Genomic DNA, 13,930 nt, shown 5'->3' with positions numbered 1-13,930 from the left:
CTTGGATACAGTATATTAGGATCCACTTCCCCGCCCCCCAACTAGATATTCCTCTTTAAAGACATAACCGCCCAGGGCTACTCTGAAAAGTCACTACTATAATGCCTTCTATTATATTTGACAATTTCACACTTTTTCCCAACCCAATCTCCAAAGTTTGTGAAAAGTGACTCTATTTGCAAAGGTTAGTTCCCGGTTTCCTCGAATCGTGTCCGTCTCAAAGACAACTTTTCCGTCTGTCCTAGTTAGCTTCGGCTGTCAACTTGACACAGCCCAGAGTCATCTGCGGGAGTCTCAACTTGGGGACTGCCCAGATCAGACTGGTCCATTGCCAAGTCTGTTGGGGAAAGTGGCTTGTTGATTGATGTGGGAGGGCCAGCCCTCTGTGGGTGGTGCCATCCCTGGCCAGGTGATCCTGGGTTGTGTAACAAAGCTGGATGAGGGAGAGTGTGCCAGAGAACGAGCTAGCTGTAAGCAGCATTCCTCCATGGTCTCTGTGCCAGGTTCCTGCCCTGACTTCCCTCAGTGATAGAATGTGACCTGGAAGTGTAAGCCAAATAAACCCTTTGCTCCTAAAGTTGATTTCATTTTGAGGATTTTTTTTTTTAAATGACAGCAACAAAAGAAAACTAGAAGATCCAAAAAAAAAAAAAAAAAAAAAAAAAAAAAAAAAAAAAAAAAAGCAAGCCCTGAAAGTGAGCCCAGGTTCTTGCTGTGAATGACAGGGAACTTGTCTTTATTTTGTGGCATTGGCTTGATATAGTACTCAGTGTGGGCTCCAGGCACTGCAGGAAACAGCAGCCTAGCAGTTAACACAGACTGCTCCAGGGGCGGCAGCAGTCAGTCAGCACAGGTTAAGTAGTTTTGGAAGGTGGCACTCTGTTCCTAACATATTTAGATATCGCACATCACTATTCTCTGGAAGAAAAAAAAGAAAGCACACGAGGTGTTCGAAAAAAGATGCTTTGTGTTCGAGAAGGCCTTGGGAGGCTTAAAAGGGAACTTTTGGAACATTTAATTGAACTTCTTTGATTCACAAGATGAGAAAATTAGTCATTTAAAAGTCTTGCCTAAGGTGAAATGGCTCGTTCCCCTGGACAGACATAAAGCCTGTCTTATTCACACTCCACTTGATCTCTCCTTCTGTTGCCTTGTCTCCCACTATCCATATCTACCACTCTGATTTTTTATTAAGTCACAGTCCCGGGTTCCTGAAACGGGGAAGGTGGAGTGTGACTTAAAAACAACCCAATGAGAAGCCAACCCCTAAATCTGGAAGTGGTAAGAACAAAGAGACTCCCTTGCCAGAAAATAAGATCGGAGCACTTCTGTTTGGGGTGCCACTGTATTCCCAGAACCTACAGCTGTGAAGCCCTAATCTCTGTTGAATGGAAGAAAAAAAAAAGTTCATCCATCCATCCATCCATCCATCCATCCATCCATCCATCCATCCATCCATCCATCCAGAAACGTTAGTTTTTCTCGTCCACTGCCTCTGACCTTCAGTTCTGTTATGTGCAGACTGGGATTCTGAACAGTAGAAGCCGTGTGTACAAAGCGTTGTAACACGGTGCCTGGCTCATTGTGAGCAATTAACTGTCAGTTTGTTTTCTTTCCCTTCATGCCAAGTGTGGGCTGCTAGGGGTGAGGGGTGATGTGCCACGGTGTTTATGTGCTTGGACAGAATGCAAAGCGACTAAGCGGTTGCTGAGAGAAGACTGTCGGTGAGTCTAGATCAATTCCAGTGCCCTGAAAAACGCACAGCTATTTTATCCAGAGAGGCTGGTCGCTTTGCTTGATCGATTCTGGGCTGTACTCAGCTCTTTAATACAACTTTTTATAAGCATCAGTTACATCGCGCTGGAAAACGTAGGAAGCCACCTCTGCTCCACCCTCCTGCAGCTAAACAGTAAATGAAGCCCGCAGCGAGGGTGATTGCGGTTTGGAGTCTAAAGGGTCCTCAGGCTGGGGCTGCCCCGGCGCTCCTCAGTCCCCTACTCCAGGTTCAAGTACGCAGTCTCAGGCTGCTCCAAAGCGGCCAGCAGGTCCCCGAAGGGTCCCCTGTAAGGAGACGAAAGGTGCAGGCCGGGGGACACTCGGGTTCAGGGGCACTCGGGCATGCAACTGTTCTACCACGCAGGCGGGGGGAGGAAAAAAGTTTCCAACTCTTGCCTGTTGGCTGTCTCGGTGCGCCTGGACGCAGCCCTGGGCCGCCCTTCTTGCACCCCCGCCCCACGTCCCCAGGATGCAATCCTGTTTGGGTCGAGGCTTTTGCACCTCCTCGCGCCGCGCGCACTTTTTGCACGCTGCACGCGCGCGCGCGCGCGCAGGGGGAAACACCTAGAGGTACTTGAGAGTAGTTGTTGAGCCAGCCAGGGCTCCAGGAGTGCAGGAGATAAGGGACTCCCGGAGCAAGTGTCCGGAGAAAGGTGCCCGCTCCGCGTGCGCGCGCGCGCGCGTGCGTCCGCCGTGCGTTTGGCGGGATGCTGGGGCCAGCTGCCATGCCCTCGAACTTCAACTCCCCACCGGCCCGTGCCCCGACCCCTCCACAAATACCCCCACAGCCTCTGGAGACCCCTTCCGCCCCCAAGTGCGCAGGCCCGGCCGCCCCAGCGCGCATGCCCTGGGCTCGTGGAGCGGTGGCCAGCCCCTCAGCCTTTTTGCTTTCTACACACTCTACAACTAGGGGAGGGGGGGGGGAGAGAAAAAAAAAAAAAAAAAAAAAAGAGACGGGTCACGTGATCCAGCCGGGCCCGAGGCGCGCGGGAGTAAGGGGGGGGAACACACGGGAACGCGCCTGGGAGACCAGAGTGAGGCGCGAGGGGAGGGGCACTTCTCGGGAGCGCGCAGCTGGTGGTGCATGAGTGGAAGGGGCGGTCCTCGGGAGCGCGCCCTGGAGTTGCGGGAGGGGGGCTGGGGTGGGGGGCGTGCGCGTGTGCGCGCGTGTGTGCGAGAGAGGCGTGAGAGATTCTCGGGAGCCGGCGAAGGGGCGGCCCTCGGGAGCGCGCCGAGCGAGGCGGCAGGGGAGGGGAGGGGAGGGGAGGGGTAGCCCTCGGGAGCGCGGCTGGAGAGCCGGGAGGGCGGTCCTCGGGAGCGCGCGCAGAGCGAGGCGCGAAGAGGGCGGTCTTCCAGAGCGCTCGAGCTGGAGCGCGCGTGCAAGAGGGAGAGAGAGAGGAGAGAGAGGGGAGAGAGAGAGAGAGAGAGAGACCGCAAGCGGGCGGGCGCGGGGCTGGGCCGAGGCGGGCGGCGGCGGCGGCGGTGGGCCGGCCGGAGGGGGAGGAGCGGGCGCTGTGCGAGCAAGGCGGGCGGAGGATGAGGCCGTGCCCGGGCTCTGGCTGCAGCCGCCCGGGGACACGCCGTGCACCCTCGGGCTCGGGGCTCTGGCGGCGGCGACTGTGGCAGCGTTAGCTGCGAGCGAGCGGGCGAGCGGGCGAGCGGCATCTCCCAGCGCTTCTTCCTCCGGCGGGGCGACGCGAAGAAGAAGAAGAAGAAGAAGAGGCGGCGGCAGCGGCGGCGGCGGCAGCGGCGGCACCACACCACACCGGTGTATCTGGGGTTGGAGACTGCTCTTTGCTTTCCTCATTGACTGACTCACCCCCCTCCTTTATCAATTTTTTTTTTTTTTTTTTGGAGGAAGGGTGACCTCTGGAACTGGGGGTGTGTGTGGTGGGGGCAACCTACAATTTTTTTTTTGTGTGTGTGTGTGTGTGTGTGTGTGTGTGTCTGTGTGCGTGCGTGCATGTGTATGTGAGGAGGGGGTCGGTGGCACGCGCCAGGCTTTGCAATTCTTCTCCTCTTTCATCTTTTTCTCCTCCTCCCCCCCCTCGAAGACCGAAAAAAAAAAAGGGCAAAAAAAAAAATAAATCCCACAACTGCTCTAGCGTCCTCCTCCCCCCCCCCCCCCCCCCCGGCCACCTCCGTCTCCTCCGCTCCTGATTGCACGGTTATGCTCCCCTCTCTGGGGGGTCTCGCCCCTCTCGGCTCGCTCCCCAGCCCCGGCTTCCCTTGGCTACATTTCTTAAAAAAAAAATCGGGAGCCCGGGAGTGAGTTTTTCTGCGAGGCGTGTGTGTGAGAGAGAGGAGGAGGAGGAGGAGGAGGAGGTGGTGGTGTGGGGTGTTTTCCTGCACGAGGGGGCGGGTGAAGTTCATTGCCACCCACCCCTCACTTCACCGTGACCTTTTCGGACCTCGGGTTTTCTTTTCTTTTCTTTCTTTCTTTCTTTTTTTTTTTTTTAAATTTGGGGCTGGGCTGGGGGGGTCTCTCTAGAGAAAGCGAGAAGCGAGGCGATTTCGGTGGTGGGGAGAGAGCATGGCCGCGGGGAGGGCTTCCCCAGTCTCTTGATCAAAGCATTCCGCTATTCTGATTTATTGCCTGCTTGGTGAGTTATTTTTTTTCCCCCCCCTTTTCCTCTGTAAAGGAGACCTGTGTGTTCAGCCATTACTTTGCTCGGCGCTGTTCGCAGGCATCTCCGACCCTCGGTGCAGAGGGGAGCCCCACACTTCGCCCTCTCGCTTCCCCGTCCCTCCCTCCCCGTCTCCCCGCCCCTTCCCCCCTTTTTTTTCCCCTTTCTTTTCCCCCCCCCTCTGCCCTCCCTTCTTGTTCTTCTTCAGCTTTTTTTTTTTAATTCCTCCCAGCCTCCTTCTCCCCCCCCCCCCCCCCCCGCGCCCTTCCTCGCGGCTGGAGGGAAAAGCCCGTGCAGGAGGAGGAGGAGGAGGAGGAGGAAGAGGAGGAGGAGGAGGAGGAGGGGAGGGCTCGGTGTCAATTTTTTCTTCTTCTTGGGGTGTGTGTGTGTGTGTGTGTGTGTGTGTGTGTGGCCGCGGCCCGAGCCTGTAGCGCGCGGGTAGGCGAACGGGGAAGATCCCCGGCGCGGTTAAAAGAACCATGGATGGCCCGACGCGGGGACATGGACTCCGGAAAAAGCGGAGGTCGCGATCACAGCGAGACCGGGAGAGACGCTCCCGGGCCGGCTTAGGAACCGGTGCGGCGGGTGGTGGAGGAACCGGCCGGAGCCGGGCTCCCTCGCTGGCTTCATCGTCGGGCTCCGACAAGGAAGACAATGGAAAGCCCCCGTCCTCCGCCCCGTCCCGGCCCAGACCCCCGCGGAGGAAGCGCCGAGAGTCCACCTCGGCCGAAGAGGACATCATTGATGGATTTGCCATGACCAGCTTTGTTACTTTTGAAGCGCTGGAGGTAAGGTGGGGGGACCTCCTTTCCCGTTCCCCCCATGGTTTCCTTTTATGCATGACACCCCCCCCCCACTCGGCTGCACCCCGGTTTTCTTGCCTCCCCCGCCGCGTTCGAAGCTGTCTTGTCTCGGCCGAGGTCTTATTGTTGGGTGTGGGGTTGTGTGTGTTGGGGGGGGGGGGGAGCTGGGGGCAGCTAGGCAGCTAGGAGGGAATTGCCAAGCGGTATGCCTGGTCTAGTCTTCTACTGGTTCCCTTCTTGTCCAGCTTGCCTTTCCCCTGCGCCCCCTTCCTGCACCCCCACCTCCCTCCATGGCAGATGGGTGGGAAGAAAGGGGTTCGGGCATCACAACAATGCGCCCCCCCTTTCTCCACGGATGGCTCTGCGCCCACTCCTTTCCTCCTCGTCTCCCTCCCCAATCATGGCTTCTTGGCTGGTGGAAGTCTTTGCTTGGGTTTGGGGCGCCTGTGGACGGTTCTCTGTGTGCTTTCTACAGAGCCATATGTTCCCATGCTTGTGTGTGTGTGTGTGTGTGTGTGTGTGTGTGTGGTGTCAGCCTGTCTAGTATATGCCTTTTTTCTGGATGTCCTGGGGACCAGAGGCTGATAGGGTTTTGTGGCTTTTCTGCACCCCCTCCCCTTTTTTGGTGAAGCCGGGGAAGGGGGCGTTTTCTCCTTGTTGGGAGAAAGGAGGGAGGAGGGGAGAAGAGGAAAAGGATGGAATATCTTTCTGTATTTTGCACGGGGCTGGATTGCAGAAAGGGTTAATGACAATATTATCCACACACATGCATTTGCGTGTGGTGAGTGTGTTGGTGTGTGTGTGTGTGTGTGTGTGTGTGTGTGTGTGTACATGAGCCATTTAGTTGAAGGGCAGAAGAAGGTACACCAGGGAGGGCTGGTAGGAGACAAGAATAAAATCCTAGCTGACTACTGAAGGGCTTGTCACCAGTGGCCCCTCTCCTTTTCATTTTTTGTATGTGTGTCCCCCTCCCCAAGTGATTGGCTTTGTGTGTGTGTGTGTGTGTGTGTGTGTGTCTGTGTGTGTGTCTTTCTTTATTCCTTAGGCACCTGCAGGCAGCCTTGATTTTCAAATGCACATTTTCCTGCTAAGAGACTCCTGGGGTGTGTGTGTGTGTGTGTGTGTGTGTGTGTGTGTGTGTGTGTGTTTGTGTATTTGTTGGCTGGAAGGAGCTGGAGGGAGCTGGTCCAGGGGTCACAGAAAACTATCTTTGCCTGGGAAGATCTGATGTGGTGCTAGGATTGGTCATTGGTTTCTATCAATGTAACTGATTTCTTTCCTCCTCTACCTCCCTTTCCCCACCCTCAGTACACACAATCACGCAGCAGAGGAGGTTCTGAGAGTCTGCCGGGTTGGTCCAGCACAAAACCAAGACAGGAGTTGGTGTCTAGCCTTTCCATGCACCTGACATAATGGCTGGAGGAAACTTTTCCCTTTCCTTTATTTATTTATTTGGGAGGAGGTGGGGGGGGGGACTGTGACTGTGGTATTGTTTCAGAGGTGCCAAAGCAAGCTTTTGTTAGTGGGAGCTTGAATCTCACATGCACTGCCTGCACAGATTTAGGTTGTTGGTTCTAGAGATGTGTGGTTGGGATGCCAAGTTTGAGTAGTCGTAAAAAGGCAGTCTTCCTGTCAGAGTTGCTGGTGTCCATAACGTGCTTGTGACTGGGGTGATGGTGGTACCTAGTGGCCGGTGGCTGCTGGTTGGGGAGGGAGGAAAGGAGCATGTTGAGGGTGGTGTTGGGGGTGACCAGAGATGTTGATGCTAGTACTTGAGTTGATCATTGGTTTTAGAGTTGGTCCTCTCTGGGCTTGTAAGGGTTGAGTGTCACCATTTCGGACGTTTATAACTGTGGTTCTTAGCTTTGCAAAGGTGGATGGGTACCGCAGTGTGACCTCTTTCTTGCTTTAAATTGGGAATTGAAATGGCATCATGGATCTTAAGAGAATACTGCTTGCTGCCTGGAGTTTGGCACAGCCTGGCTGCCTGTGGTTGGTGAAGGAAAGACCTGGTAAAGGCTGCTAAGATGTGGTTCTGCTCTCTGGGTAGTTGTCGTGCCCTGCGGGGTGGCCCCTCTTAGCCAGCTAGAGGGGTCCTGTGTCTTCTCATCATCATTGTTGAAGGCTAGGTGGAGATGGAAGTAAGTTATGCATTTGTTTTGTATTTTGTTTAAGTCACGGTTGGACTTTATCTTTTGACAGAGTGTGTGACTGTTCCAGTTTTTTTTTTTAAAGCTTTAACATTTTTAATTTTTAAAGGAGACCGAGTTCAAAATGTACCTTGAGTATCATTTGTACCTTGAGTATCATTTCTTTCTGTACTGCAACTGACATCTCAGCTACTTCAACTACCCAACTACTTCTCTAGATTTAAACCCTAGGTCCATCGGGTTAGCCGAATGCCGTGACACTCTCATGTTTACCGTGATATCACATACGTAGCGGTGCATTGGCATGAAGGGTCTAACTTTTAAAATCATTTACAATTTCTATGGGAAAGTAGACAGGACAGCAGAATAAACTCCAGGTCATTCAACACCCGGGTTCAACAACTAGCATTTCACATCTTGCTGCTTCTGTAGTTCACTGAGCTCCCTCTCACCTTTCAGACCTGCTATGATGGCTCCTGTGACGAGTTCTGTATACATCTTTGAAGTATAAATGATTCAGATGAGTTTAGAAATCTCCACAGTACCATTGTCTCTCCTCAGTAAATTAACAGTTCTCTAGTGTTCCCTATTCTGTCTGGTCACATTTTCAGAGGCTCACTTCGTTTAATTAGCCTTTTAAAACCATGCAGAGATAAAAGTCATCATATTTACCTTTTTTGTGGGGTGGGGGTGGGCAAAATGTAAATATGTTTTGGCTGCTAACGCAGTGTCCACGTGGGATGGTTAGAACCTAAACTTGTAGTGACAGTTCCGGTCTCTGATGTTCCAGTACACTAAGTTTGAAAGGTTGTCTGAGCTATCACCAAGAAATGTGAAGGATTATGAGGAAGTGGGCAGTTAAACTATGAACTTAGATAGGAATGTGTGTTAGGAGCATGTACGTGTTAAGGATTACCACAGACACCAAGAGTTGCCCTAAATACTTACTTGTGTTTATAAATGAAAATAATCTTTGCTGCTGATTGTCAAGGTGGCTCCTGGTCTGATGTTATGATAAGAAACCAGAGCTATTGGCTTGGACAGTTAAGCTTACAACTTAGACCAGTTTAGAAACATTTCAGGCTGACTGTGGGATCACGTACTACTTAGGTTGTGCACTGAAGCACTGACTGCAAGATTTTGTTCTTAAAAACTTCTTGGTGGCTTCAACTAACTAACTAACTTCCTTCCTTCCTTCCTTCCTTCCTTCCTTCCTTCCTTCCTCCCCCCTCCCTCCCTCCCCCTCCTCCCCTCTCTCTCTTCCTTCTTTCCTTCCCTGAAGAGGCTCCTAAGTGATAATGGACTATTTTGATATAAATACTTCCAGGGCCAGCTATGGTTTTACAGACACTAGACTAAAAGTAATAAGCTTAATGGCAACCTGCAATTTTATGCTTCTTCTTTGCAATGGCTGGATTTTTATTTAAGGAGATGGATGCTCAGAGGGCAGTTTGGCATCTCCCACATGTTATGAGCAGCGAAACTGGCTGAGGTAGTTGCATATTCTGCAGGGACACTTGTCTTGAGTAATTGTGCCCTGAAGTTCAAGTGTGTGATTACAAAGAGTCTCATGATAGAAGATAAGAGGGTAGGTGAGGAGGCTAAAGTTGAACGGTGTGTTCTCATTACACAGTTAAGAAGCAGAAGTACCCTTTAGAAACAGTATTGCATGTTTGGGTATTCTTGGGGTGTGAAGATGAGGGCACATAACCTCTAAATGGGTTGTTTGTTTTAGTTTCTGGGGGTGGGCAGAGTCTTGTTCTGGAGCACAGGCTGGCTTTGCATATTCAGTAAAATTCTCCTGCTCCAGCCTCCAGAGTGCTGGGGTTGTAGGCACATGCTACCTCACTTGGCATTCATGTCTTTTTTTTTTTTTATTTTTAAGCAAAGTGGCTTCTAGCAATCAAAGTATAAATGGGAAATGCTGCATCTTGGTACTAACAGCATGCACTGGTGCTTTTCAGAGTTCTTTAGGTTTCTATTCGTATGAAACCTACTATAATGAAGATGTAATTCTGTTGTATTCATGAGTATCCTGGCTGTAACTTTGACTTGGCAGATCAGTTAGTTCTCACTCTATTCCTGTTTGTAACTTGGGGGTTTCTTTTGGTCCAGCTGACCAGAGGGAAGTAAAGATGACCCTGGTAGACTTTAACAGACAAGGGCTCTGCTGGTGCTGCAGTGTTCTGAAGAGAAGGGAAGGGCTCCTTTCTGGTGTGTAGAGGGTCATGTCCAGGCTTTCCTGTCACCCTGGCTTCTGGGTTCTTCTTCAGGGCTCACCCACATGTCAATAGTCTTTGAAGTCTGGTAGGTGGAATTCGATACACTTATCTGTTAGGTCTAGGGGATGCCAACCACTTATGTTTGAAATTTCAGTTATTAAGTTTATCATGTTCTTCGTGCCACTCAGATATTTATGGAGGGCTTAATATGCACAAAGCGCTGGGAGCACGAGAAGCCTAAAATGTTTCTAACATCCTGAAGAAGGATGCAGCTTAGTTGATAACTTAAATCTAACACCTACGAAATACTTTGAAACAGGTAGTTGGATATCTAATATTAGGTAAAGTGGACTTTTAGAGAGAAGATAATAGGGTTTGCATGTATGTGTATGTTTTGAGACATGCTCTCCCCATGCACTCTAGACTGGGCTTCAAACATACTGTGTAGGGGAGGATGACCTTGAACTTCTGATATTCTTGCTCCCACCCTCAGAGTGCTGGGAAAATAGATGTGTACCTCCACCCCATTTTGGCTGTGCTGGGGATCGAACCCAGGGCTTTGTGTATGCTAAGAAAACAGTCTACTAACTGAACTACATTCCCCAGCCCTTGGGAAGTCCTCCTGGAAAAGATGGGTCCTAGAAGGGTGTAGTGTTTGGTTGATAAGGTAGGAGCTAAGGGGAGAGCTTTCTAGAGAAATCCCGAAGGCAGCACCGGAAGAAGGCCATTAAGAAGACACTGAGTGATTAGGACCAGGGGCCAAGGAAGCCTGGTGGGAATGTGCACTGTAGAAGTGAAGAAGTTCTTGCTAGGGGACCAGGAGAGCCACCAGCCACACTTGGCCTTTCTAAATAGTTATATGAGCCTCCTTGGGAAGTCACCTTCTGAAAGTGTCCTTTTCCTCCCTTCTCTGTTAGTGGAGAGACTGAGATTAGGTCATAGGGAATGTACTCAGGCTGGAAGGGAACGTGGCCTTTTGCAGGTTGCTCCTAGACTTTGTTTCATTGAGATTGGAACAGAATGGTCAGCTTTCAAATACGTTTCAGCACCACTTGCTCTGCTAGAGTTGGAAGTCTTTATATGAATGTGAATTTTGATTATGCGGGGGGTGGGGGGGGAGGGTACAGTGTGACTTATCTCTTAAGTCTCTCTGGGCACAGGACACTTGAATGGTCAGCACTGTATCCATAAACCAGTATGGGAAATGGGTTAAGGTCTCCAAGAACCCATTCCAGATCTTGGAGTTTGGTGATCTCCGAGGGTCAGATGATAAGGGCTGGTGGTAGAAATCGTCCTCAGAGGCTGTTGTATGGGAGTCTGCTACAGGAGTGGCAGGTGGGGTGTGGGATATTAAGAGAGATGTCCTCTTTTTTTTCTGCTCCACTTTCTGCCTTGTGTCAACTGTTTTACAGATTTTCCCAAAACCCACCGAAAGGTCAGTATTGGTGAATGGTTCTCGTTAATAGCTCTTTCTCAGTGTGACAGCTGCTTGATTCTGAGGCCACCAAGTTGCCCTCCAGCCGATGGTTTATCTTCTCCTGGTCCCTTCTAGTATTGTATATTGCTGCTTTTTTTGTTTTAACCTGGAAAAAGAGGTTGGGATGAGAAAGGAATATGACATTGGTGTTATAAAACAAAGGGATCTGATTAGCTGCTTTGCAGCTCTTGGAGTGGTAATTCAAAGAGGGCCAGAGCATCTCTAATGCTGTCACAGTGTCAGGGAAAGGCGTGGATCACAGTCCATCTTGCTTGTTTCACTTTCTGTCTTGTGAAGTTTGGCTGTGAGATTGCTGGGGGAAAGAGGTCAAGTCCCAGCGTTTCAGTTCTGAGACGTGTGCGTAACTCCAGGATCTGAGGGCTTCCCACGTGATGGAAAAAAAAGGAAGAGTGTGAATTGTGTGTGTGTGTGTGTGTGTGTGTGTGTGTGTGTGTGTACACGAACTCAAGCTTTTTACCATACTTCCTGAGCTTCCGTATGGCACTCTGAGGCAAAGCTTCACTGGAGGGGGCTTTATGTGAGGTGAATTTGAAGGCGGTGCTAGGATGATTCTCTGTGACTCTTGTTAGCTGTTGGAGATCAACTGCTGTAGCTATTTTGGGCAAGATACACATGAACCAGGAGATTTTAAAAAGTGGACCATGAACTTAGTGATAGTTCTGAGAGAGGTGTTCCCTTGACACAAAGTTGGAGAAAGGTTAAACAATGGAGTTTGGGGGCAGAGAGAGTAGCTTATTGGTAAAGTGCATGTGCATGCAAGGCTCTGGGTTCAGTCTCCCAGCACCACACCAAACAACAAACAAAGCCTTTGATTTAGGGAGTTCAAAACAAACCCAGAGTAGTTTGTTGTGGTAGAGATTCTGGGACTCATATATCTTTTCTTTCATATACTATCAAAGATAAACAGTGATTATTTCGTCTGAGAGACTGTTGTTAAGATTAGGAAGTACTCAAACACAGACACCAACTGTTAGTCATTGTGGAATAATCTAGGTCCCAAGGACTGTGTATGGTTTGGAAGCCCTCTGATGAGAAGGTTGATAGCTCTTCCCAATGAAAGAGAGGTGTGTGTGTGTGTGTGTGTGTGTGTGTGTGTGTGTGTGTGTGTGCAGGCATGCATGGGTGCTGAGGATGAAGTTCACTTGTTTTACCCTGTCCTGGAGAGGCGTATATTTACAGTACACTAAGTGTAGTTTCACTTTATTGAAGAGTCAACATCCTTTTAACACTTGGCCTGCACTCTGGCGTTGGGATTACACCCTATATGGTATAGATTTAGGGAAACCGCTTGGTCAAAGGGTAACAGTATCTTATTTCATGACAATCTGAAAAAATGCAAGTAGATTTAAAACTCTGTTGAAATGAGAAAGAAAACTGAAGTCGTTAGTTAACTAAAAATCAAGACTGGGGGATCTCAAAAAAAAATTGGAGAGGTAATGGTTAACTAAGGCAGAGTATTTCTCATACATAATCTCTATCTGTGCCTTAAATGTAGTAGGTCTGATGTCAGTGCTCCTGCTAGGAGTAAAGACTTGGATTTAAGAGGGAGACTCCACAGTGTGTCCTCTTTACCCTTCTGTCTTATTTCTTCACACCCTCGATGTTCCCTCGCAGAACGGGGTAGTTTCTTGTTTTCTTCTTGTCTTGGTATCAGTCAGGAAGTACCATTGCAGGGTCACAAAGAATAGGTCTCTCCCCTCACCCCATTGCTTTTAGTAGCTGCAGGTGGGAATGAGTGGGCTTTATATCATCTGTCAGCTTTTGCTTACTTAGGAAGGGACTAAGTCAGTACAGGCTTCTTTCTATGTCTGTCCTGGTTAAGTCTCGGACTGCATGTCGTTTTAAGGGGATCTGGACCTTGAGCTCAGGTGAAATGCTTATTTCTTTCACACGCTCGTTTTCAGGGTCCAGTCCCCTTACTCACCACCTACCCACTCCCTACCTCCCTGCTTCCAGCTTTCTCCCCCTTACTGAAATGAGTTATCAAAAGTCGGAATGCAGATAATAAAATGGGAAGTATTTGGGAAGTTGTGACCGAAATGTCAAACCTTGAGCATTCCTAAATTTTCATTATTTGAGCATTGACGATCTGAGGGACTCTGGTATTATTAACTCTGGGTTAGAGAATTGTTTGTGCTGCTCTAGCTTACGTTTGTGATCTTGGTTCATATCTCAACACTAGTTAAGAGTTTCCCCAAACGAATACATGCTAAATACACACAAATATTTATTTATTTGTTTGTTTGTTTTGGTTTTTCGAGACAGGGTTTCTCTGACAAATACTTAGTACTGCTGTTTTGGGCTTGTGGCTGTACCTCATAGTGGCACATGCTCTTGGTGTCAGGACCCTTAGTAAAACCCGGGTGCAGTAAAGATGAGAGCCATAGAGGAGAAGGAAGTTTATGGTATCCGTGAGTGACATTAACGGCTAATAAGGGTGAGGATTAAGTTTCATCGCAAGAGCTTCTTTTTAAAAGTACTGTGTAGTAGCTAGTCCCTGGGCCACAGCCTACCAACAGAGACTGTGACCCTTGATTGTGTGGGTGAGATTTGATACTTCCAACTGCAGCTACATTCTGAATCCTAAAATAAACCATTGCCAGGGTCAAGTTGGCGTGGTAAGTGAGAAATGTCATTTTCCTTGTTGAACCTACACTTACCCTTTGGAGCTACAGAGCAACCCTTATTTTTAGGTATTTGCAGTTTCTGATACTTGTGATATTTTAGGACTTAAAGGGACTTACTAGACTATCACCCAGTACTGCGGTTATCCCTCAGTTGTTATACTGAAAAAATAAATGATAGTTCCTCTTCCTCTCTCCCCCTTCTCTGTTTCTTGTCTTCCTACTTCCTC

At 49.5% G+C, this 13,930-nt stretch overlaps 1 protein-coding gene across 1 annotated transcript in view; it reads left to right on the top strand.

Annotated features, from left to right (window-relative positions):
• The first annotated feature begins 4,807 nt into the window (after positions 1–4,807).
• Auts2 (activator of transcription and developmental regulator AUTS2) overlaps positions 4,808–13,930 on the top strand; it is a 1,127,676-nt gene continuing 1,118,553 nt past the window's right edge. The window contains exon 1 of the mRNA XM_059248932.1: positions 4,808–5,191. Within this exon, the coding sequence (XP_059104915.1) occupies positions 4,883–5,191 (309 nt within the window). The 5' untranslated portion in view covers positions 4,808–4,882. The remainder of the gene's footprint in view (positions 5,192–13,930) is intronic.

This window comes from Peromyscus eremicus, chromosome 23 (genome assembly GCF_949786415.1).
Source record: "Peromyscus eremicus chromosome 23, PerEre_H2_v1, whole genome shotgun sequence".
NCBI lineage: Eukaryota > Metazoa > Chordata > Mammalia > Rodentia > Cricetidae > Peromyscus > Peromyscus eremicus.
Note: the sequence above shows the minus strand (reverse complement) of the source record. Positions and strands in the feature narration are given on the sequence as shown.